General features: G+C 47.7%; 1 protein-coding gene across 1 annotated transcript in view; it reads right to left on the bottom strand.

Moving 5' to 3' along the window:
- Nucleotides 1-22031, bottom strand: part of prmt9 (protein arginine methyltransferase 9) — a 43460-nt gene that overhangs the window by 1630 nt on the left and 19799 nt on the right. The window contains exons 7-11 of the mRNA XM_072496094.1: nt 19127-19319; nt 17168-17351; nt 8647-9376; nt 4657-4810; nt 4413-4535 (exon numbers count right to left, since the gene is read on the bottom strand). Of these exons, the coding sequence (XP_072352195.1) occupies nt 4413-4535; nt 4657-4810; nt 8647-9376; nt 17168-17351; nt 19127-19319 (1384 nt within the window). The remainder of the gene's footprint in view (nt 1-4412; nt 4536-4656; nt 4811-8646; nt 9377-17167; nt 17352-19126; nt 19320-22031) is intronic.

Here is a 22031-nt window from a genome sequence, read left to right as displayed (position 1 = left end):
TGGAATTTCCAATATCTTGCTTCAAAATTATCCCTCCCCCAAAAAATTCATTGGATAAAAATTACATTGATGTTGAAAATAATCATGCTTTTAATATTTATATTTAATTCTCCGGCTTAATGATTTATATTTAACTTTCCTTTATTCCTATGCCCAGAAAACTGTTGCATCTTGTACAAAAACAAGGATTCTCCGCCGGCGGGATGCTCTGTTTTGCCGGCAGCCCAAGGGTTTCCCGACGGCGTGGGGCAGCCCCACAATGGGAAACCCCATTGACCAGCTGGAGTTAAGGAGCATCCCGCCGGCGGGGTTGAGAATCCAGCCCAATATTTGGGGATTTATAACTCCTCATTTTCTAGATTGGGGTCACAGTTATTATGGATAATGGAGGGCGTTTGTTTGTTTCCTGTTGAATTTAAAGCAAACTACGCATAGACAGTAAAAGATCAGGGGCGAAATTCTCCGGAACGGCGTGATGTCCGCCGACTGGCGCTCAAAACGGCGCAAATCAGTCGGGAATCGTGCTGCCCCAAAGGTGCGGAATGCTCCGCATCTTGGGGGGCCGAGCCCCAACCTTAAGGGGCTAGGCCCGCGCCGGACGAATTTCCGCCCCGCCAGCTGGCAGAAAAGACCTTTGGTGCCCCACCAGCTGGCGCGGAAATGACATCTCCGGGCGGCGCATGCGCGGGAGCGTCAGCTGACGGCATTCCGTGGCGAAGGCGGAAGGGAAAGAGTGCCCCCACGGCACAGGCCCGCCCGCGGATCGGTGGGCCCCGATCACAGGCCAGGCCACCGTGGGGCACCCTCCGGGGCCAGATCGCCCAGCGCCCCCCCCCCCCCCCCCCGGAGCCTGCCCGCGCCGCCTTGTCCCGCCGGTAAGGTAGGTGGTTTAATCTACACCGGTGGGGCAGGCATTTTAGCGGCGGGACTTCGGCCCATCCGGGCCGGAGAATCGCGGGGGAGGCCCGCCAACCGGCGCGATTCCCGCCCCCGCCGAATATCCGGTGTTGGAGAATTCGGCAACCAGCGGGGGCGGGATTCACGCCAGCCCCCGGCGATTCACCGACCCGGCGGGGGGGGGGGTCGGAGAATCTCGCCCCAGATCTGATTTTAGTTTGTTTGAAATCATGAAACATTTTTAAAAGACCACGGGCAAAATTCTCCAACTTTGAAACTAAGTGCTGTGGCAAGCAGGTTCTGCAGCATGTTTCCCACTGGGGTATTGTGGAGGGAACTCGCACCTGATTTTGTGCTCGGAAGCTCATTACTTATGCATAGGTGAGAAACTCTCCAAATCGTGGCGTGGGAACTGATCATCCGACAAGCCATGCTTAATTAGGTTGAAGGTCTGGGTGCCATATTTAAACGTCACCTGACTCTCTCCAGCCCAGCTTTGTGGAGGCGACGTCTCCAGTGGTCTGCGTTAAAGAAGAGAGATACCCCGAGGATTAATAATGACTTCTTGGAGGCTCTCAAAAATGGAGTCTGCCAACACTGGCATGACTTGTATTCCGGGATGGTTCCAAGAAGCCCAACAACCTTACCGCGTTGGCCTGGAAGGCAATTACAAGGGAGGTCAACATGTCGGCAACTGCCTGAGAAATGCCATGTAGTGCAGGAAGAGGAACGAACGAATAATCTCATCTGCTCATCAAGCACTCAAAGGGGTACACTGCTCAGAAATCTTAGACAATATTAGCAAGGTCAGATCACCACCGATTGTCTCAAGGGCACTTCATCTATCATGCTCCACAAGCCCCATCCTCACCCCTTACAGAGGAGGCCTCAGCACTCGCAGCAGGCAGGCATACTTTCCAACTTGTGCTCCATCCCTTTCATCACATTCCATCCATTGTCTTCATGCAGGCCAAGCTTGCCCACAAAGGGGAGAAATCCCAGTTTGGAAGTGGGCGGAGGGCTGACATCCAGGAGCTGATCAAACTCTAGGAGGATGCTACCCAGTTGATGGGTGAGGGCAGTGATCACTCCTGTGGGGAAGGTGAGACCTGCCTCCCCCAGCAAATCAGTATGGATGAGCCCTCCACAAGTTCATCACATCCTGACATTCTCAAGTGAGTGACAGTATGTTATTGAAACTATCAGCTTTCTCTTATACATACCAGCATGGCCAGATACAGCTCCAGGCCACTTAAGACAAGGAAGCCGAGGAGACATTGAAGATTCATCACTGCATTCATCTGCACTGCTCCGCCAGCTCAGAAACACACACCCCAGTGGGTCTTTGTTATAGAGTAGGCTTGGAGTCACATTCTGGGGAAACCTCACTGACACATCGCCACAGCAGTAGGCAGTATCAGCCCAGGTTTCTGGCACATTGAGGACGGTGGGAGATCAACCATCTGCTGAGTCCAGGTCTGATGATTAGCCTCTGGAAATGGCCACGTCACACATGCTGGAGGTGCAATGACAGATGGTGGAAAAACAGGTAGACTTGTGAGAGAGTAACAAACTAGAGCGAAGGATGGAAGAGGCTGTCTGCATTCTTTCTAATGTCATGGCTTTGACATGAGAGCATCACAAGGCCTCCATGGGACGCGTGGCAGCCACATGGGAGACTTTTGTATAGCAGATCCTGCTGGATTTGAGCTCTGACCTGCACTCCATCGCTGCAGGCATTTATGAGATTCATCAATGGCAGGGTTGAAGGGGGCACCTTGATCTCCCTCCAGGTGCCCCTTCTCAGGGAGTCAGTCCAGGGAGAAGGGCCAGCAGCTGGAAACCCCACGCCCATCCACCCACTCAGGTGACTGACTGTCCAGTCAATCCAAAGCCCCTCTGCCTGTGACCTCATCACTTCCAGCTGCATAGGTCGAGAAGGTTCAGTTGCTCCACAGCAGGAGAACCAAAAGTAGGCTGGGGCCTTGCAGGTCTCGGCCCTCTCAAAGACGCCTGCCAAAATCTTCAAAGACAACAGGCGATAACAGTCAGCAGGCTGACTCCACCTCTGCTGATGTCACCGAGACGTAGGGGTAGGGTTAGAAAAATGAATAAGCTTTGAAATCACCTGTGGGTCACAGATGTTCAACCACCTATGCAAATATATTTGTTGTTCATGAGAATGGTCTCGTCATTTGAAGTGTGCATATGTATCTATGTGCCCTCTTATTGCACCGGTGAGCCATGCTCCCACTGAGGGTTCGCCTCCCTTTGTTAAGCCTCACATTTATGTGATATGTAGCTGACTCATGATAGTTGATCCACCCTTGTATTCTGGCAGGGAGATGTGGCAAACTCTACTGGAAATGAATGCAAAATGCCTCAGGCCCCAGGCCCCCCCCCCCCCCGGGGAGCAATGCTGCCTGCATTGATAGTGCTAGACCTGCAACCATGATGCTCTCCAACCATGCATGCATCCCAGTATCTGCAAAAGTTTCTCAAAGGTAACCAGCACTGTATAAAGTCCTTTGATGCAGCATTTTTCCACTATTGTGCCGAGTTTCACTTCCCATAGTGTACGGATACAGGGTTCCGGTGATTAGGGCCTGGTGAATCACAAGGGTTGAAGGCGCAAGTCCAAATGCTGAACTTCCCCTTGATGGTACTAGTTGTGGCTATCACGGGTACATCTTCCCCGTCATGTTTCTTCGATGGCATTCTCACTTGGAAGCAGACCGTAATCTCCTAATTCAGGTTCCAGCTCTCCATCGTCCCAAGGAGCTCTCGGCCTCTTCCCCATGTCTCCTTCTGGCAAGGGATCCCCCTCCCCTTTGAAGTGCCAAACTGTAAACAGGACACCCTTGTATTCTGGAGTATGTGAGCATACCCTCCCATTCATACAGTTCAATTCCCAGCAACTCATTTATGTGCCTGCGTTTTATCCTCCACGTCAGATCTAACTGCCCCATCCTCTTTACCCCTCTGCCTGTCATTGTCTCTTTCCCCCTTCCTCCACCCTCCAAATCCACCACTGCCCGTTGTCACCCACTACTCCATTTTCCTCCCCTCCGCTCCCCCCAGCAATAGTGAGAACTTTGAGTGGTGCTGCTGTAGGTGGGCTCTGAATGTTACACTTACCTCAAAGTCCCAAGTGAAGCGAGGGCCACTAGCTACACGTCACTTATTTCCAAACATGATTCAGAACAATCTAATTTCCTGCTGATGTAGCGCTAGATTGGGAGGGGCTACGTGACTCTGGCAAGTAGCATCTTTAATAAGCATTCATGGCATTGTAATACATGCACACAGCATTCCCACCATGGATCAGCAGGACCCACCACCAGCCCGCTATGGAAGTGGTGAGGTCAGAAATTCCAAACAGTTTTTCTGCTGGCGGGAATCCAATTTTTAGACACTTTCCAAATTTTCCAGTCCCACCCACCACAGACAGCAGGGAAATTTCCAGCCCTGGAGTTTGCACACTGGATGACTTAACTTTTGGAAAATGATCTTACCCTGATTTCACTGCGCAAATCATCAGTGGCCAGACTCATCAGATCCAGTTTTAATAGTTCCACTGGCTCACTTAATTGGACGTGAGGCAATGTTGATAAATGCAAGAATACATGGACGGGTACCTGTCGGGGAAAGGAAGATTAATGAAAATTAGATTAAAGCTGTTTATTACATGCTCTGTGTGTTCATTAATAAAAATTAATTTTATGTCTAATATTTACACTATAAAAATAGATAAGGAACCTTGAACTGATTGATGAAAGGTGCAATATTGAACCCCAGAGTGGCTTCTTTTCCTTGGACAGAACTTTCTTGCTGTAATGTCTCAGATTCGATGAACATTCCATATATTTTTATGCACTGAGGCAACAATCTTCCCTCTGGTCGAAGCAAACATCTAAAAACAAAATACAAAGATACCACTTGTCCAACAATCAAGTTGATTCACCACTTAACTTAAAACTTTGTGTCTTTCCGAGATTGATGGAACACATCAACTTGCTTTGCTCATAGCACAATGTTGTACTTTTCAGAGCCAGAAATAATACAGATTTAAAAGAAACATGAATTTTCATAGCACCTTTAAAGGAGTAAAATTTCCCAAAGCACTTCCTAGAGGCAGAATCAATAGATTGGATACTGTGCCAAAGAGGAGGGATGAAAAGTGACCACAAATAAATACAACAAAGAGAATGTAGAATAATTAAAGTACGGAGTTTGTACTGCATGACAGAGTACATGGATTAGCTGTGCCCATGAAAACATTTTAAAGAAAATCTCAAAGTCTACTTCCAGTGGTGGGGATGTGCTGAGCAGACACGAATCAGATGGCTCTCCTCCATACGACAGAAAAATAGGATGTTCCTAACCAAGGAACTAAACACAACGAAAGGCGACACTAAGGCTGAGATAAATGCATCAGTCCAGGTGGCGGAGGCACTAGCCGCCATGCAGATGGCACTCGACAGCATAGGGAGGAAACTGGAAGCCCAGGGGAGCACAATACAAGAGCTGGAAAAGGCGTTGACGGATCATCGCCCTGGAAGCCGAGATCAAGAGGTTTGTGGCGGCCCAGAGGAGCCTGAAAGGGAAGGTCGAGGATCAGGAAAATCGGTCGAGGCAGTACATTCAGATAGTGGGCCTGCCAGAGGGGATCGAGGGCAGGGACCCAAATGATGGGCAACCTGGTTGGGAGGTACAGCTTCTCCAAACCGCCAGAGATCGACAGGGCACACAGGTCACTGACCAAAGCCCAGGGCTAGGGAGCAGCCGACGGCGATAATAGCCAAGCTGCACAAATATCAGGACCGAGAAAGGATCCTTCGCTGGGTTCGACAGACAAAAGGCGTGCAACTGGGAGGGACATAAAGTCAGAGTGTACCAGGGCATTGGGGCGGACCTGGCAAACGCAGTGCTGAATTTAACCACGCAAAGGTGGCCCTGTACAAGGGCAAGATCAGATTTGGGATGTTATTCCCAGCCAGGCTCTGGGTAACTTACCATGGCAAAGAACATTATTTTACTTCCCTTCCTTGATCTTTCTGTCTCCATTTCCGACAATAGACTATCTACTAATATCCACTACAGGCCCACTGACTCCCACAGCTATCTGGACTATAGATCTTCACACCCTACACCCTGTAAGGACTCCATCCCTTTCTCTCAGCTCCTTCGCCACCGTCGCATTTGTTCCGATGATGCCACTTTCCAAAATGGTGCTTTGAAAATGTGTTCCTTCTTCCTCAACCATGATTTCCCACCTACAGTTGTTGACAGGGCCCCCAACAGTGTGCGATCCATCTCCCGCGCAACTACCCTTAGCCACTACCCTCAGCCCCTCCCCTCCCTCCCAGAATAAGGATAGAGTCCCCCTCGTTCTCTCATTTCACCCCACCAGCCTCCGTATGCAAAGCATAATCCTCTGCCATTTTCGCGAACTCCAGCGTGATGCTACCACCAAACACATCTTCCCTTCACTCCCTCTGTCAGCATTCCGCAGAGACTGTTCCCTCCAAGATAATCTAATCCACTCCTCCACCATACCCAACACCTCTCTCATCACCCATGGAACCTTCCCATGCAATCACAGGTGTAACGCCTGCCCCTTTACCTCTTCCATGCTTAACATCCCAGGACCAAAACACTCATTCCAAGTTAAGCAGCGTTTCACTTGCATCTCTTTCAATTTGGTCTATTGCATTCGCTGCTCCCAATGTGGTCTCCTCTATATCGGAGAGACCAAATGCAGACTGGGTGATTGCTTTGCTGAGCATCTTCGGTCTGTGTGCATTCAGGACCCTGACCTCCTCGTTGCTTGCCATTTTAACAAAAGACCCTGCTCCCATGTCCACATGTCTGTTCTTGGCCTGCTGCAATGTTCCAGTGAAGCTCAACGCAAACTGGAGGAATAATATCTCATCTTCCGGTTAGGCACACTCCAGCCTTCCGGCCTCAACATCGAATTCAACAACTTCATTCTACCCCACCTCGACGCCTTTGTTTTCATCCCATTTCATTTTAAACTCTTACAATTTCTTTCTTTCTTGTTTTTTTAAAATATATATTTAACCCACCCCCCCATCTTATCCACCTTTCCTTACCCTTTCTCCTCTTTGCTTCCCCCTTCCCCTCCCCCCCACATCTACAGTTCAGCCTCTGATGTTAGTTTCCCTGCGGTTTGACCTTTCACATATTTTGTCCTCTCTGGGGACTGACATTAGCACTCTTTCCCCTTGGTTTCTGTGGCCATTAGCACCCGGTTTCCCTGGGTTTCTGTGGCTTTGACTCATCTTTCATTCTCACTCCACAGTATAAATATTTCCCACTTTCTCTGTGTTAGATTTGACAAAAGCATCGGACTCGAAACGTTAGCTCTTTTTTCTCCCTACAGATGCTGTCAGATCTGCTGAGATTTTCCAGCATTTTCTCTTCCGTCGTAGAGCGAGATTACGTCTTTTCCCCCCTTGCCTCTCTTGCTGCCTGTTCAGACCATTCTTACGGACAAACTTGTCTGCCTCTGCTGAGGAAGTACTGGTGGAAAATCTCAGCAGGTCTGGCAGCATCTGTAGGGACTCGGGTGAGAAGGAATTCTTGTTTTTCTCGCCAGTACATAAGGTCTACACCCGCATCGACTTCTTTGTAGTGGGGAAAATCGGTGCTTCTAGAAATAGTAAGAGAGGAACACTCCGCAATTGTAATCTCCGACCATGCTCCACATTACATGGATGTGGAGTTGGAGACGGGCTGCGTCCAATGTCCCACATGGAGGTTGGACACAACCCTTTTGGCTGACAAGGTCGTCTGACAGAACATATCACAGGTTATAGCCGAGTAAGTCACTAAGAACCGGAATGGGGAAGTCTCACCTTCCACGGTACTCCAAGGCCCCAACCATAGAGCTGCTGGCAGAGAGGAAAAAGCTACAAATGGACTTTGCTTTCAATTCCGGCAGACAACAAAAGTGGGGGGTGGGAGGGCACTGCCCATTTGTAAATAACAGACAACTAATATTGTGAAGGGAGCAGTAAAGGACCCCGAAACAACAAGGAAAAGGGGGAACTAAGGGGGGGGGGGGGGGCGACTGGCATAAGGGAAATTGATATGTACATTGTAATTGGCACAGTTACCCTTACTGCTTGTATAGTGTAAAATACGTAAAGAACTTCAATAAAAACATTTAAAAAAAAAAGAAAGTCTCAAATTTACCAGACAGCAGTCCCCATCCTATCGGACAGCTTTCCTCACAGCTCACTGGATCTCTAAACTCTCCTTCGCGGACAGGGATGCCCAATCAGCTGTCCTTTAGAACTGACAATCCAGGGCTGGAGCCTTAAACAGTTCTAACTGCACTCATAATCATGATTCATTTGTTCTGCTTGAAAATTGCGGACCTTAAGGATTGGAAACGGCTGTTTTAAAGTTGTCGCCTAACACCTGGATAAATGTTTAATCCGTACACCAAGTTTTGCTAGTGACAACAATTTTAACATTTACACAAGTTAATGGGAATGTGGAATTCAGCACTGCATCCACCCCCATCTATCACAGGCTCTGATGTACAGAACAAAAGCTCAAAGAACCCCACTGCCTCAGTGAAATATTACAAATTAGGTCAAACTTAAGTCACCAATTGATTTTCCTTCCCTTTCACCATTGCTCCAGCAAGAATGATTTTACAAGACTTAGTTAGTGTTTAGTTACATCTTTTTAAACATGAAAGAAAAGCTGACATACCTAGCTAGAATGGCTTTCTCCACCAATCCTTGTCGTATGAGTCCACACATCTCTATAGCATCAAGAATAATCACACTCCATAGTTTGCCTGTTTGAGGCCTTTGTAGTAGGGGAGAGTCATCCTCCAAGTAATTATGCCAAAACTCCAACACATCCTTTGAAATATCATTCAATTCTGCTAAAGCGCTTAATGCAGCTTGCTGCAGTACTTTTTCCAAGGAACTAAAAACTTTAACGGGTCCCAACTTGGCAGCGATCAAGGGCAAAATGGAAAAACCCTCTGATACATCCAATACACACAACATATCAGAGGTTAGATCTGAAGAACTTTGGCCATTAGTATTTTCACAATTCATATTCAAACTCCTGTCATCTATGTTCTGTGAGACACCGATTCCACCGTCCACTGATGTTAATGAAGACAATACACTGCTTAAGGCAGATTTGAAATGATCATTATATTGCGTGTTATTGAGACGAGCTATTTCTGAAGATTCGAGCAAACAGTGCAGAAGGTTCGTTTTGGGTTCACTTGTAGTCTGAAGGTTGGCCAAAGCATCACAAAGTTCAGCCTCACTTGCAAGATTATTACTTGTTTGATTGCTCATGGTATTCACTTCAATTTCCATTTTGTTTTCATGGTTCAATATAGCAATGCTGTGAAAAACCAGGTACGAGTTCTTGCAGGAAACATCAACGACAAGAGTATTACCAGGTTTTACTGTCTGGCCTAAAACAGGGGGGAATAAACAGATGTGAGGAAAATGTAACTACAAAGTATTGCATTTGAATTGAGTGACTTTTCAAAAACAAAGTCCATATATTAATTAAGGAGTTTGGATGATATGATATAATGCCATCACTCACATGTAACGTAGACTAATTAATTGGAGAAATTGAAACCACTGGAATTATGGCATTTTTTTCAATCAGGACACAGACATGAAGCCTGCTCCAATAAATCAATTTTGTGCCAAAATATTAAACACTTTAATCAGGAGACAAGCATATTGTACCATATCTCAGACGGTCGCAACAAGGACAGTGTAACACTGCTTGAAAGTATGAACTTAAACAATGCTGCAGAAAAATTATTGCAATATATTAGCTGAAATCAGGAGGAAATGATATGGAGGGGAGATTTTCATGCAGGGTGAGATTTGGAGATAAGTCACAAAATCACATACATGACAGAGTAGTATTATTATGTTCCACGGAAAAGCACAGTTCTAAACATTTTCGCTTGCTAAATGGATGGCCTATCCAAAGATAGGTGAAGGATAAATTAAGGAAAAAAGACATATTTTTTAAAAACACAAAATACTGGAAATACTCAGCTATCAGACAGCATTTTTGGTGACAGAAATAAAGAGCGCGATCTAACGAAAATGTTTCTCAGTGTGGTAATGAGTGGGAATTTCCGGGTGCTTCCCGATGGCCAACCTGGCGAGACCATCACCGGTATCTAAAACAATTAGGGCAGGTAATGATGCTTCACGGACTTCACATCGGAAATGCCTGTGTCCAGGCACCCACCAGCACATCCCACCCATTCCAAGCAGTGATGACCATGCCTGTCCTCCGCCATAGCCCCCCTCCCCCCCTACAATGCAGAAACGTCCACCTCACAATGCACTCTCTCTGACCAAGCAGGAGAAATTGGCCCATAACAGACGGGAGAGGGCCCAGACGGGCGACGAGGTGCTGGACATCAGAGCCATGGCCCCCTATGAGGAATGGGCCCTGGAGATTGCAGGGATGACAGAGGACAGAGTGGTCACCGATGTTGAACTTTCCCTGCTCCGCAGAGGTGAGTATCCACTGGCCCCCACCCAGGTGACCTGTCACATGTGTGTTGTTCATGCCAGAATAATAATTCCCCCCTACCATTGACCACATGTCCATTCCTCCGCATGAACTCCATCCAGTGGTGCCGGCCCATGCGGGATGGCCCCTCTGCCTCCAAAGAAAACAACCCGGAGGAGAGCAATGAGGATGCCACCATCAAGGCGTCGCAGCTATCATCCACCAGCACAGGGACACACATCTCAGTGGGTGAAAGTAGTGGACCGGCTTCTGGAGAACAATTTGGTGAGTACCACACAGTTGCTGATGTACATCAAGCGGAATCAGATGTCCCAGTCAGATGTCCGAAGTTGATGCAAAATACAAAATGAGGACACCAAATAATTGGGATCCAGAACACACCAACCACTCCCCCGCCCGCCCACCAACCACTCCCCCGCCCGCCCGCCCCCCCCCCCCCCCCCCCCCCCCCACCACGACCACCACGGCCTACATCAGCGGAAAGGCACACCAGCCCAGCACACCGGAGAAGGAGAGAGGGGAAAACATTCCAACCCTCCCCATAGAGGCACAGTTAAGTCCAGAACAGGTCCGGCACATTATAAACCAAACACAGAGCCACCACCGAAGGAGAACACAAAACAGGCAGGAAGACAACAAAGTCACAAGCCGTACACCAAAAACCAAACCAAAAAACGATGGAACAATGCCACCAGCAGCCAGGTCAGCACTCTCCCCTCGTGCTGCAGCAGACCTACGTTGGTGGAAAGGCGGCCAGTGCGTGCATATCGGTGAGAGCGTGTATGCATAAAGAGTATGCGAGTGAATGACTGCACGTGCATCCCTGCATGCGTAAGAACGAAGAGCACAGACCACGGGAAAAGATCACGCCGACACGGGACACAGTCGGAGAAGGAACATCTCACCCACCCATCCCACCATCATTGGTCGCGTGCACCAAAGGAAAACACAAAACCAGCCCCTCCCTCCCCCAGTGGGCCTTTATCAGTGGTATGCTGTTTGGTAAGCTAATCACCGGAAGGTTGCACTGACATGGAGCATAGCGGAGGAGGAAGAGAAAGCAAAAACCACCTCCCCCTCTGCAGCACTGCCAGCGACTCGTTCTAACTCCCAGGCCGCAGAGGCAGGAGAGATTGCAACCAGCGAAACATTAAACCGCAGTTACATGGTACATCATACAATTCTGCCCCCCGCCCCCCCCACGAACATATACCAAACGCAGTACAAAAGGACAACCAGGAACACCAACGACCTGAACGGCTTCCGTAACGGAAGCAGCAGGTGGCTACTGAACATAAAAAGTCACCGGTAGTCCATGAAAGTGTCCTGACACAACCTCCACACCACACCAGCAACAAAAGCATCATCAATCTGCGAAAACATTTCTTCAGCACGTCAACAGGTGGCCCATTTGGATCGTACAGCAGGATCCGCAGTGTCTTCTTGTTTCAAACCGCATTGCCTTCTGGACTCTTATGTCCCCCTGAGGTGCTGGGTATCTTAGAAAAAAATTGTCCTTCATTCCGGATACAGAAAAGGAAGGAAAGAGCAACAGCAGCCTCCAGGCTTTTGCAGCCATCGGCAGGAGCAAGCAGCAAACACAACCTGCAGCTGTGAAGTGCTCTCAGTATGGAGTGCTCATTACTAACATTGCCAATTCTCTATTCGCGATAGCATTCAGCTGTGTGGCCAGAGGCCGCCAGTCAGTGGGAGTTATAGTGACCTGCACCATATTACCACAGACAAGGTTCTGTCCCAGGGGTGTTCGCTGGGATGGACAGGTAGCAGCAGACGTTGTCCTCGTTATGGGTATACACGATCCGGGGGGAGGAATGTTGGACCCGCAGTCACTGAGCCCACCCCCTCCACCTCCCATTATTGAAATGGAGATTGTCCTTAATTGATGATTATTGGTTTCTCGCCACATTGTGGCGGAATCCAGATCTTGGCAACGGAACTGGGCCGGTTAAATCAGAATCCGATCAGCGCCCAGCCGTGTTCCCGGTTTCAGACTCTACCACAATCCAACCGGCTTGCTCAGATTCGCGCCCAGCACACGCAGCATTAAATTACACCCAGACATCATTAAGTCAGCAATGGAAGGGGTGGCATGTGGCGCAGTGGTTAGCACTGGGACTGCGGCACCGAGGACCTGGGTTCGAATCCCGGTCTTGGGTCACTGTCCGTGTGGAGTTTGCACATTCTCCACATGTCTGCGTGGGTTTCACCCCCACAACCCAAAGATGTGCTGGTTAGGTGGAGTGGCCACGCTAAATTGCCCCTTAATTAGAAAAGAAAAATAATTAGCTACTCTAAATTTATTTTAAAAAGTCAGCAATGGAGAGCCCGAGGTCGGTCTTCCAGCCCAAAGGCCAATTCAAGCCCTTATGTGGCTAATTAAGGGACACTTACAGGCCTCATCCCACTGCCACTGGTATTCCACAATAGGCAGGAGGCATATCACCACGTGGGATGGTCGCTAGGTATATACAGGTAGCCTCCCGGTGGGATCAGGTATCGGGGTGAAGTCATCCTCCTCGGGAATCATGTGCCTCACTGAGGCCCCTGTCCAGTGGTTTCAGCCCGCCAATAACCTCTCTTCTGGGACCTCCAGGGGTGACGGCCTGGTGCAATCCCAGCAGTAGCCACAGCTCCTGGAGGCACTACTGGGATTTAAGAGCTGCTGGCTACCGATTGGTTAGCAGCGTTTTCCTCACCATAACAAGGGTGGGAACCTCAACATCAGACAGTCAACTACCTAATTAGCATTACATCCCATCAGGGCTCCTGGAAATAGTTGTGGCAGGGTTGCCACTGTCTTTCTGTCTAGTGGACAAATACCATTGTGTGATCATTAAATTCAGCTCAATGTTTGCTGCCGATTGGTATGTTAACACTGAAGAATTGCAATAATCCTCTGATGGGGCCAGTTTATGGTTTACCGGACGAGGAGTGTAACAAAGAGGCAGCAGCTGGACCACGAGAATAGTCGAGGTGCGACACAGAAGAAGATGGCAGAAGGCACTGGGGCATCGCTGCCCACCCAGTGGTCTACAGAGCAGCTCGTGAACTTTTTGAACAACAAGTTCCAGCAGCAGAGGAAGGAGGCCACTGAGCACCTGGCTACGGTGGTGGAGCCGCTTAGGACGGCTATTGAGAGTGGACCAGAGATTGGAGGCGCAGGCCCTGGCACTCCAAAAGGTGGAGGAGTTGCTGGGGGAGCATTAGGACCGTCTGGCCTCGCTAGAGGCAAAGATGGGTGTTGGAGGCGGATAGCCATAAGAGGTTTGAGGGAGAAGGTGGAGGACCTCGACAATCGCTCCAGGAGGCAGAATCTCTGGATCGTGGGGATGCCGGAAGGGGTCGAAGGAGTGCAGGCCACTACATATGTGGCAAATATGCCGAAGAAGCTGATGGGTGTGGGAACTTTTGATTGTCTCCTCGAGGTGGATAGGGCGCACAGGGCACTGAGGAGGAGGCCGAAGGCGGGGGAGCCGCTGAGGACAATGGTGGTGAGGCTGCATCATTTTCTCGTAAGGAGAAAATCATGAAATGGGCGAGGAAGATGAAAAAATGCACCTGGGAAGGGAGTGAGCTGAGAATATACCAGGATCTGGGTGTGGAGTTGGCCAAGCAGCGGGCTGGCTACAATCGGATCAAGGCTGCCCTCTTCAAGGAGCGGGTGAAGTTTGTGGGTCACGCATCAGAATCAGGAGTTTAATTTTGAAACATCGGAGGAGGCGAGTAAGGTTATGAGAGGTCATGGACTGGGAGGAATGTGAGGACACTGAACTGTGGAGATGTTAAATGTGAGGAATGTGGACTCAGGATGGGTGGATTGGTAAATTTAATGAGACCGGGAGCAGAGAGGGTGAGTGTGCTTTCTTTTATATTTGGGTTTCAGGGGGCGGAAGGTAAAGGGCAGATTTGAGGAAGGGCCACCATGCTAGCTGTTTGGCTAGTTAACGGGAGTGAAGTGGGGGGTCGACAGGAAGAGGGGGAGGGGACAGGGCCCGGGGGAGTGCGGGGCATGGACCCGGGTGAGCTGGGCAAAGAAGGGATATGGTTGACTGGCAAGAAAGGGAGGCGGGGAGGCGGGGAGCCCCCCCCCCGACCCGATTGATTACGTGGAATGTGCAGGGGCTGAACAGGCTGGTTAAACTGTCGTGTGTTTTCACACACTTAAAAAGTTTGCAGTATCATAGCCGATCCAGGGGGCAGGAACGTGATGGTTAGCAGGAAGTTGGAGGGGACACCTGTGGTTAGTGAATGTTTATGCCCCAAACTTGGATGATGCAGATTTTTTGAGGCGGGTTTTGTGGAAGATTTCGGACCTGGACACACACCAGCTAATTATGGGAGAGATTTCAATACGGTTCTCGATCCTAGGTTAGACCGGTTGTGCTCTAGGTGGTAGAGTTGAGTTTCTTGGGATACAGGTATTGGGCCCAGCTGCATAAATTGAACTTGGCGCAATTGGTGGAGGGTATGAAGGAGGACTTCAAGAGGTGAGATGTGTTGCCCTTGTCTTTGGCATGGCGTGTAGAGACGACGAAAATGACGGTACTGTCCAAGTTCCTTTTTTAAAAAAACAAATTCCAATTAATGGGCAATTTTAGCGTTGTCAATCCACCTACCCTGCACATTTTTGAGTTGTGGGGGTGAGACCCATGCAGACACGGAGAGAATGTGCAAACACCACATGGACAGTGACCCAGGTCTAGGATCGAACCTGGGCCCTCGGCGCCGTAAGGCTGCAGAGCTAACCACTGCGCCACCGTGCTGCCCTGCTGCCCAAATTTCTGTTCGTATTTCAGAACCTCCACAGTTTTGTTCCCAAGTCCTTTTTTAGAAAGGTGAATGGGATGATTTCAAGGTTCGTGCGGGCGAGGATGGCCCCACAGGGGAGGTGATTGTTTCTGAAAAGGGATCGACGAGGGTGTGCTGGTGTGGGGGGGGGGAGAAGGGGTCGGTCTGGGGGCGGGTGGAGGCGGTGTCGTGCAGGGGGACCAGTTTGAGGGAACTGTTGTTGGCGCCCCTTCCGTTCTCGCTGGTCCGATACACTATGAGCCCCGTGGTGATATCAGCATTGAGAGTTTAGAACCAATGTAGGCAACACTTCGGATTGGAAAGCATGTCGTTGTGGGCGCCGATATATGACAACAATATGCGGCAAGTGGGGATAGAGTAGTTCAGGGATTTGTTCGTGGGAGAAAAGTTTGTAGAACTGGAGGAGCTTGAGGGGACATATCAGTTGCCTAAGGGAAACAGGTTCAGGTTCCTGCAGGGGAGGGACTTTGTTAGAAAAGAGGTGCGGTCCTTTCTGGAGCTGCTAGACAGGTTGCTGCCTGAGGATGACATTGGGGAGGGGATAGTGGTGGATATAAATGGAGAGCTGTTGGATAGGGATGGCACTCCTGTGGAGGAGGTCAAAAGAAAATGGGTGGGGGGGTGGGGGGGGGAAAGAGTTGGGGCCCGGGGTGTGGAGGGAAGTCCAGCAGAGGGTAAATGCTTCCTCGTCATGTGTGAGGTTAAGCCTCATCCAATTTAAGGTGGTGTACAGAGCCCACATGACAATTTCAAGGATGAGCTGGTTCTTTTCGGGGGTGGGGGGTGGGTGAGCAAGCAGCTAACTATGCGCGTATGTCTGGCCATGTTCGAGGTGGAGGGTGAATTGGAAGGGGTTTTCAGACCCAAAATTCTGGGTGTAGTGCTGTCTCCAAGTCAGAGGTGGTAATAATCAGAGTGTCGGAAGATCCAGAAATTCAAGTGGAGAGGGAGGCCGATGTCTTGGCCTTTGCCTCCCCGACAACCCGGAGACGGATTTTATTGAGTTGACAGGATTCGGAGCCGCCAACGGTGAGGGTATGGGTGAATGACCTGGCAGAATTTCTGCATCTGGAAAAAGTTAAGTTTGCCATATGTGGAGTGGAAGAGGGGTGGAAACTGTTTGTCGACTTCTTTATATTGATTTGGGGTGGGGAGAGAGTTATGGGCATTTTGTTTTGTTTGGGGGGGTATGAGGGGAAGGGGAAAAAAAAGGTGGGCTTAGAGTGATATGGGGTGGAGGGTTGGGGAAGGATGGATACGGTGGATTGTTAGTTTTGTTACCCGTTGCTGAGGTTTGGCTTGTGCATTTTTATATTTGTGTATATATGAAAAATGCCTTCAATAAAAATATTTCTAAAAAAACAAGTTCCTATGGAATCTTATTTCTCACTCTTCAGGTTGTGCAGCCTAGACTTTCGTGAAAAAATTATACTCGTTTCCCCTCTAGTTCTTTTTCCAATTATTTTAAATCTAGTGCCTCTGGTTACCAACACATTTGTCAGAAAAAGAGTGTTTCTCCCTAGTTGCTTGATCGAAACTCTCATAATTATGAACATTTCCACGTTTGAATTCAACTACATTTTTCCTTCAAATCGGGCAGCAAAGTGGTGCAGTGGTCAGCACTGTTGCCTCACGGCGCCGAGGACCCGGGTTCAATCCCGGCTCCATTCAGTGTGGAGTTTGCGCATTCTCCCCATGACTGCGTGGGTCTCACTCCCACAACCCAAAAAGATATGCAAGGGAGGTGAATTGGCCACGTTAAATTCCTTAATTGGAAAAAAGTAATTGGGTAACTCTGAATTTAAAAAAAAAGGGTTTTCCTTCAAATTAATGGCAACTCCACCAGTTACATTATTTCACTCACCAAGCACGCCCTGTACAGGATACACAGCCTGTTCCCAACAGGTCTCTTCATCGGGGCCAGTGGAAAGACTTGTATTTTCATCTAGCTGCAGAACAAACCAGGCTACAATAGCATCCAGCATGCCTTCCTTAACTATTGGAAGACAAAGTCGACAAAGTTTTCTGGTGGCCAATTCTTCCAATTCCTAATACAATGTACAGAAATGATGGTTACAAATTGCTGCAGACTTCATATCATACATTGTGCACAGTATTTTCAAAATAATGAGCAATATTTTACCTTTTAGAGGCCTTTTAAAATCTTGCTAAATTAAGGTGATTTTTCTTTCCTTTTAACTAAGAAAATTGCTTATCGGCCTAACTATAATGTGATGAAACAGTGCAGAATTACAAAGAATACAGCATAGGGACAGGCCCTTCAGCGCTCCAAGCCTGCGCCGACCATGGTACCTGCATAAACTAAAACCGTCTGCACTTAAGAGTCCGTATCCTTCCATTCGCACCCTATTCATGTATTTGTCGAGATGGCCCTTAAATGCTGCTATCGTATCTGCTCCCTCCACTTCCCCAGGCGACGCGTTTCATATATTTACCAGCCTCTGTGAAAAAAAAAACATACCTCGCACATCTGTTCTAAACTTTTCCCCGCGCACTTTAAACCTATGTCCCCTAGTACTTGTCTCTCCTGCCCTAGGAAAGAGCATCTGTCTATCCACTCTGTCCATGCCACTCAATCTTGTTGACCTCTTATCAGGACGCCTCTCAACCTCCATCGTTCCAGTGAGAATAGACCGAGTTTATCTAACCTCTCCTCATAGCTAATGCCCTCCATACCAGGCAACATCCTAGTAAACCGCTTCTGTACCCTCTCCGAAGCATCCACATCCTTCTGGTAGTGTGGCGACCAGAATTGTACACAATATTCCAAATGAGGCCTAACTAAGGTCCTGTACAGCTGCAATATGACTTGCCAAATTTTATATTCAATGCCCCGACCAATGAAGGCCAGCATGCTGTATGCCTTCTTGACCATTTTATCCACGTGTGTTGCCACTTTCAGTGATCGGTGGACATGCACGCCCAGCTCTCTCTAAAAGAGATTTACCATTTATTGTGTAATTCCTACATGCATTTTATTTTAATACCTGTACCCTAGAACATTTCTTACTGTTGACACTGGCATCATACCTTCAGGCGGAGCCTTGCCTCCTACAAGCACATATTGGAAGTTTGCGTATGCACATTCCAAAATCTTCTCGAAATATTTGCAATTTCAGTGAGGTCTTCTGTCAGAAAGGCAAAGACCTTGGTTGGAATTCTCCAGCCCTTGGGATTCTCTTCTCCCGTTGGCAGCACACCCCTGTCCATGGGTTTCCCAGTGGCGTGGGGAGCTTCAATTGGAAATCCCAATGACAAGTAGCGGGAGTAGAGAATTCTGCACCTGTGAACGGCACACTCGGAGAAACACATGGCTGGGGAACAGAGAATCCTGGTCTTCCCAACCTCTACATGATGATCTGTTACACTACTGATACCCTTTAAACAGGAGAAACAATTACTGCTTCTGCCACATTTCATATCCTCCAGACATAAGTGTAAGTTCACATCTTCACTACCAGTAGAGAGCCATGCTCAAAAAGAGCGTAAATTCGATGGTGCTTTAACACTACAACATCAAGTATGTGACTCCCTTCAACTGTGGCAACCCAGTGACTTTCATGCGGGATCAGTGACCTGACCTGATTATTAATGACATTTTAGTTATGTGACATTTTTGACCAGTTAGTTATTCCACCCAGGGAGACAAATTTACTGTGAAACATCAAGTACTAAAGGACATTCACGCTATTGTGCCCAATTCTCCATACACATACGTATGACAACAATATTAAGTACAAGTTAAGTAACAAGCAAGATTCAAACTAAGAATATGCTTTTGGAATGGAATTAGTTCTCATGCCTGTGGATTGTTGAAATCAATGGTCATGGCCTGGAAATGGTCAGTCAATGCTGTGTATCCGCCAGGAACTTGTCTCATTCTCTCGGTGGTGTAGGGTTCAGCAGTATCATCAATACAGGGTTCATTGCTAACAGGGCTGCGCCATGTTATTGCTTCATTCAAACGCAATCCACCAACCTCACCGAAGCAAACTCTGCCAAACAGGATAAGAACAAACTGTGATGCCAGATTCAGATTAATCATTCTACAATTAACTTTTCTCAACATTGTTTTATAAGTTGTGGTGTATAGTTTTTAAAATTCCTTTAATGCTGTGAGAACTATGTATGTAACACCAGGCGGAAACAATCCTCAAAAAGTATTTTTAGTTCAAATAGGTAAGTAATTTGATGCTGAAAATCACAAAATAGTTGCAATGACCATGTGGAGGGTCTTGGCATGTCTCCTTGCCGCACTTGTTCTCTTGCTGCACTCTCGATGCTGATCCTTTGATGGCGAGCACTTTCCGTGACAATGTTTATTTTAATATTGCACCAGAGCATGCAGACTTGTCCAGTCACTCTTTCCCGCTGTATGCCAGGGCTGGAAACCTGGTAACGACAAGCTCTAGGACTTTAAATCAAAGTCACAGTACATGTGGCAAGTGAAATATTGAAATGGCACAACCAAATTGCTTGCCCTAACAATGGATTAGCATTTCTTTAAACCGAGTTTATTCAACACATTGGAAAATGATACCAGAGTCCTTTTTACAAGATTACTAGAGGCTGTTAAATAAAAACGAAAATTTACCCTCAATTAAATCAATTGGCCAAAATGCCCAAATATTTTATGAACTCCACTTTAAACCACGCATACATCAAGTTAATAGTAATTACCACCATTATGCTTGCTCTGAATTATATTTTGAACACGGTAATCTGATAATATTGCAAGAACTTGCAATTCTTCTCCATCAATGGGAGGTAGCGCAGTGATCAGGAAATGCTGGCACTAGCATTGTAGATAATCACTTCAGTATGGTGCATTAAATAGAATTCAACATATTCACAGTGGAGATAACTCAATATTGGGGAGATTAACTACTCAACTAGATGTTGCTTTTCACTTACTTTCAGAAAAGCCAACCTGGTGTGCTTCTTTGAGGAATTCCTCAAGATTGGATGAGAAATTGGATTTGGTACTGGGTAATGAACCTGGCCAAGTGTTAGATTTGGTTGTGGGAGAGCACTTTGGAGATAGTGACCACAATTCGGTGACTTTCACTATAGCAATGGAGAGGGATAGGAATGTACGGCAGGGCAAGGTTTATAACTGGTGGAAGGGTAATTATGATGCGATTAGGCAAGAATTGGGGAGCATAAGATGGAAACAGGAACTGTCAGGGATGGGCACAATTGAGATGTGGAGCTTGTTCAAGGAGCAAATACTGCGTGTCCTTGATAGGTATGTCCCTGTCAGGCAGGGAGGAAATGGTCGAGTGAGGGAACCATGGTTTACAAAAGAGGTTGAATGTCTTGTCAAGAGGAAGAAGGGGGCTTATGTAAGGATGAGAAAACATGGTTCAATTAGGGCACTTGAGGGATACAAGATAGCTAGGAAGGAGCTCAAGAAAGGGCTTAGGAGGGGGCATGAGAAGTCCTTGGCAGGTAGGATCAAGGAAAACCCCCAAGGCTTTTTACACTTATGTGAGGAATAAAAGAATGACCAAGGTGAAGTTAGGGCCAGTCAAGGACAGTAGTGGGAGCGTGTGCATGGAGTCAGAAGAGATAGGAGAGGCTCTAAATAAATACTTTTCTTCAGTGTTCACAAAGGAGGGCCCATGTTGTTGAGGAGGATAGTGCGATACAGGCTGGTAGGGTGGAGGAGGGAGATATTCGGAAGGAAGATGTGTTAGAAATTTTGAGAAGCCTGAGGATAGATAAATCCCCTGGGCCTGATGGGATATATCCTAGGATTCTTTGGGAGGCGAGGGATGAGATTGCAGAGCCTTTGGCTTTGATCTTTATGTCCTCACTGTCTACAGGAATAGTGCCAGAAGACTGGAGAGAGGCGAATGTTGTCCCCTTGTTCAAGAAAGGGAATAGGTATAACCCTGGGAATTATAGGCCGGTTAGACTCACTTCGGTCATTGGTAAATTATTGGAAAGGGTCCTGTGGGATAGGATTTATGATCATTTGGAAAGATACAGCTTAATCCAGGATAGTCAGCACGGATTTGTGAGGGGTAAGTCTTGCCTCACAAGCTTGATTGTATTCTTTGAGGAGGTAACTAAGTACATGGATGAAGGTAGAGCAGTTGATGTTGTATACATGGATTTTAGTAAGGCGTTTAATAAGGTGCCCCATGGTCGGCTCATGCAGAAAGTAAGGAGGCATGGCATAGAGGGAAATTTGGCCGATTGGATCAGTAACTGGCTATCACATAGAAGACAGAGGGTGGTGGTAGATGGTAAATTTTCATCCTGGATCCCAGTCACCAGCGGTGTACCACAGGGATCAGTGCTAGGTCCTCTGCTATTTGTGATTTTTATCAATGACTTGGATATGGAGTTGAAGGTTGGGTTAGTAAATTTGCTGATGACACCAAGATTGGTGGAGTAGTGGATAATGTGGAGGGCTGTTGTAGGCTGCAAAGAGACATTGATAGGATGCTGAGCTGGGCTGAAAAGTGGCAGATGGAGTTTAACACTGATAAGTGTGAGGTAATTCATTTTGGGAGGACAAATTTGAATGCGGATTACAGGGTTAACGGCAGGGTTCTGAAGAATGTGGAGGAGCAGAGAGATCTCGGAGTTCATGTCCATAGATCTCTGAAAGTTGCCACCCAAGTGGATAGAGCGGTGAAGAGAGCCTACAGTGTGTTAGCGTTTATTAACAGGGGGATTAAGAGCCGTGAGGTTAT

The sequence above is a fragment of the Scyliorhinus torazame genome, chromosome 3 (assembly GCF_047496885.1).
Source record: "Scyliorhinus torazame isolate Kashiwa2021f chromosome 3, sScyTor2.1, whole genome shotgun sequence".
Classification (NCBI taxonomy): Eukaryota; Metazoa; Chordata; class Chondrichthyes; order Carcharhiniformes; family Scyliorhinidae; genus Scyliorhinus; species Scyliorhinus torazame.
This window is presented reverse-complemented; position numbering and strand designations above follow the sequence as displayed.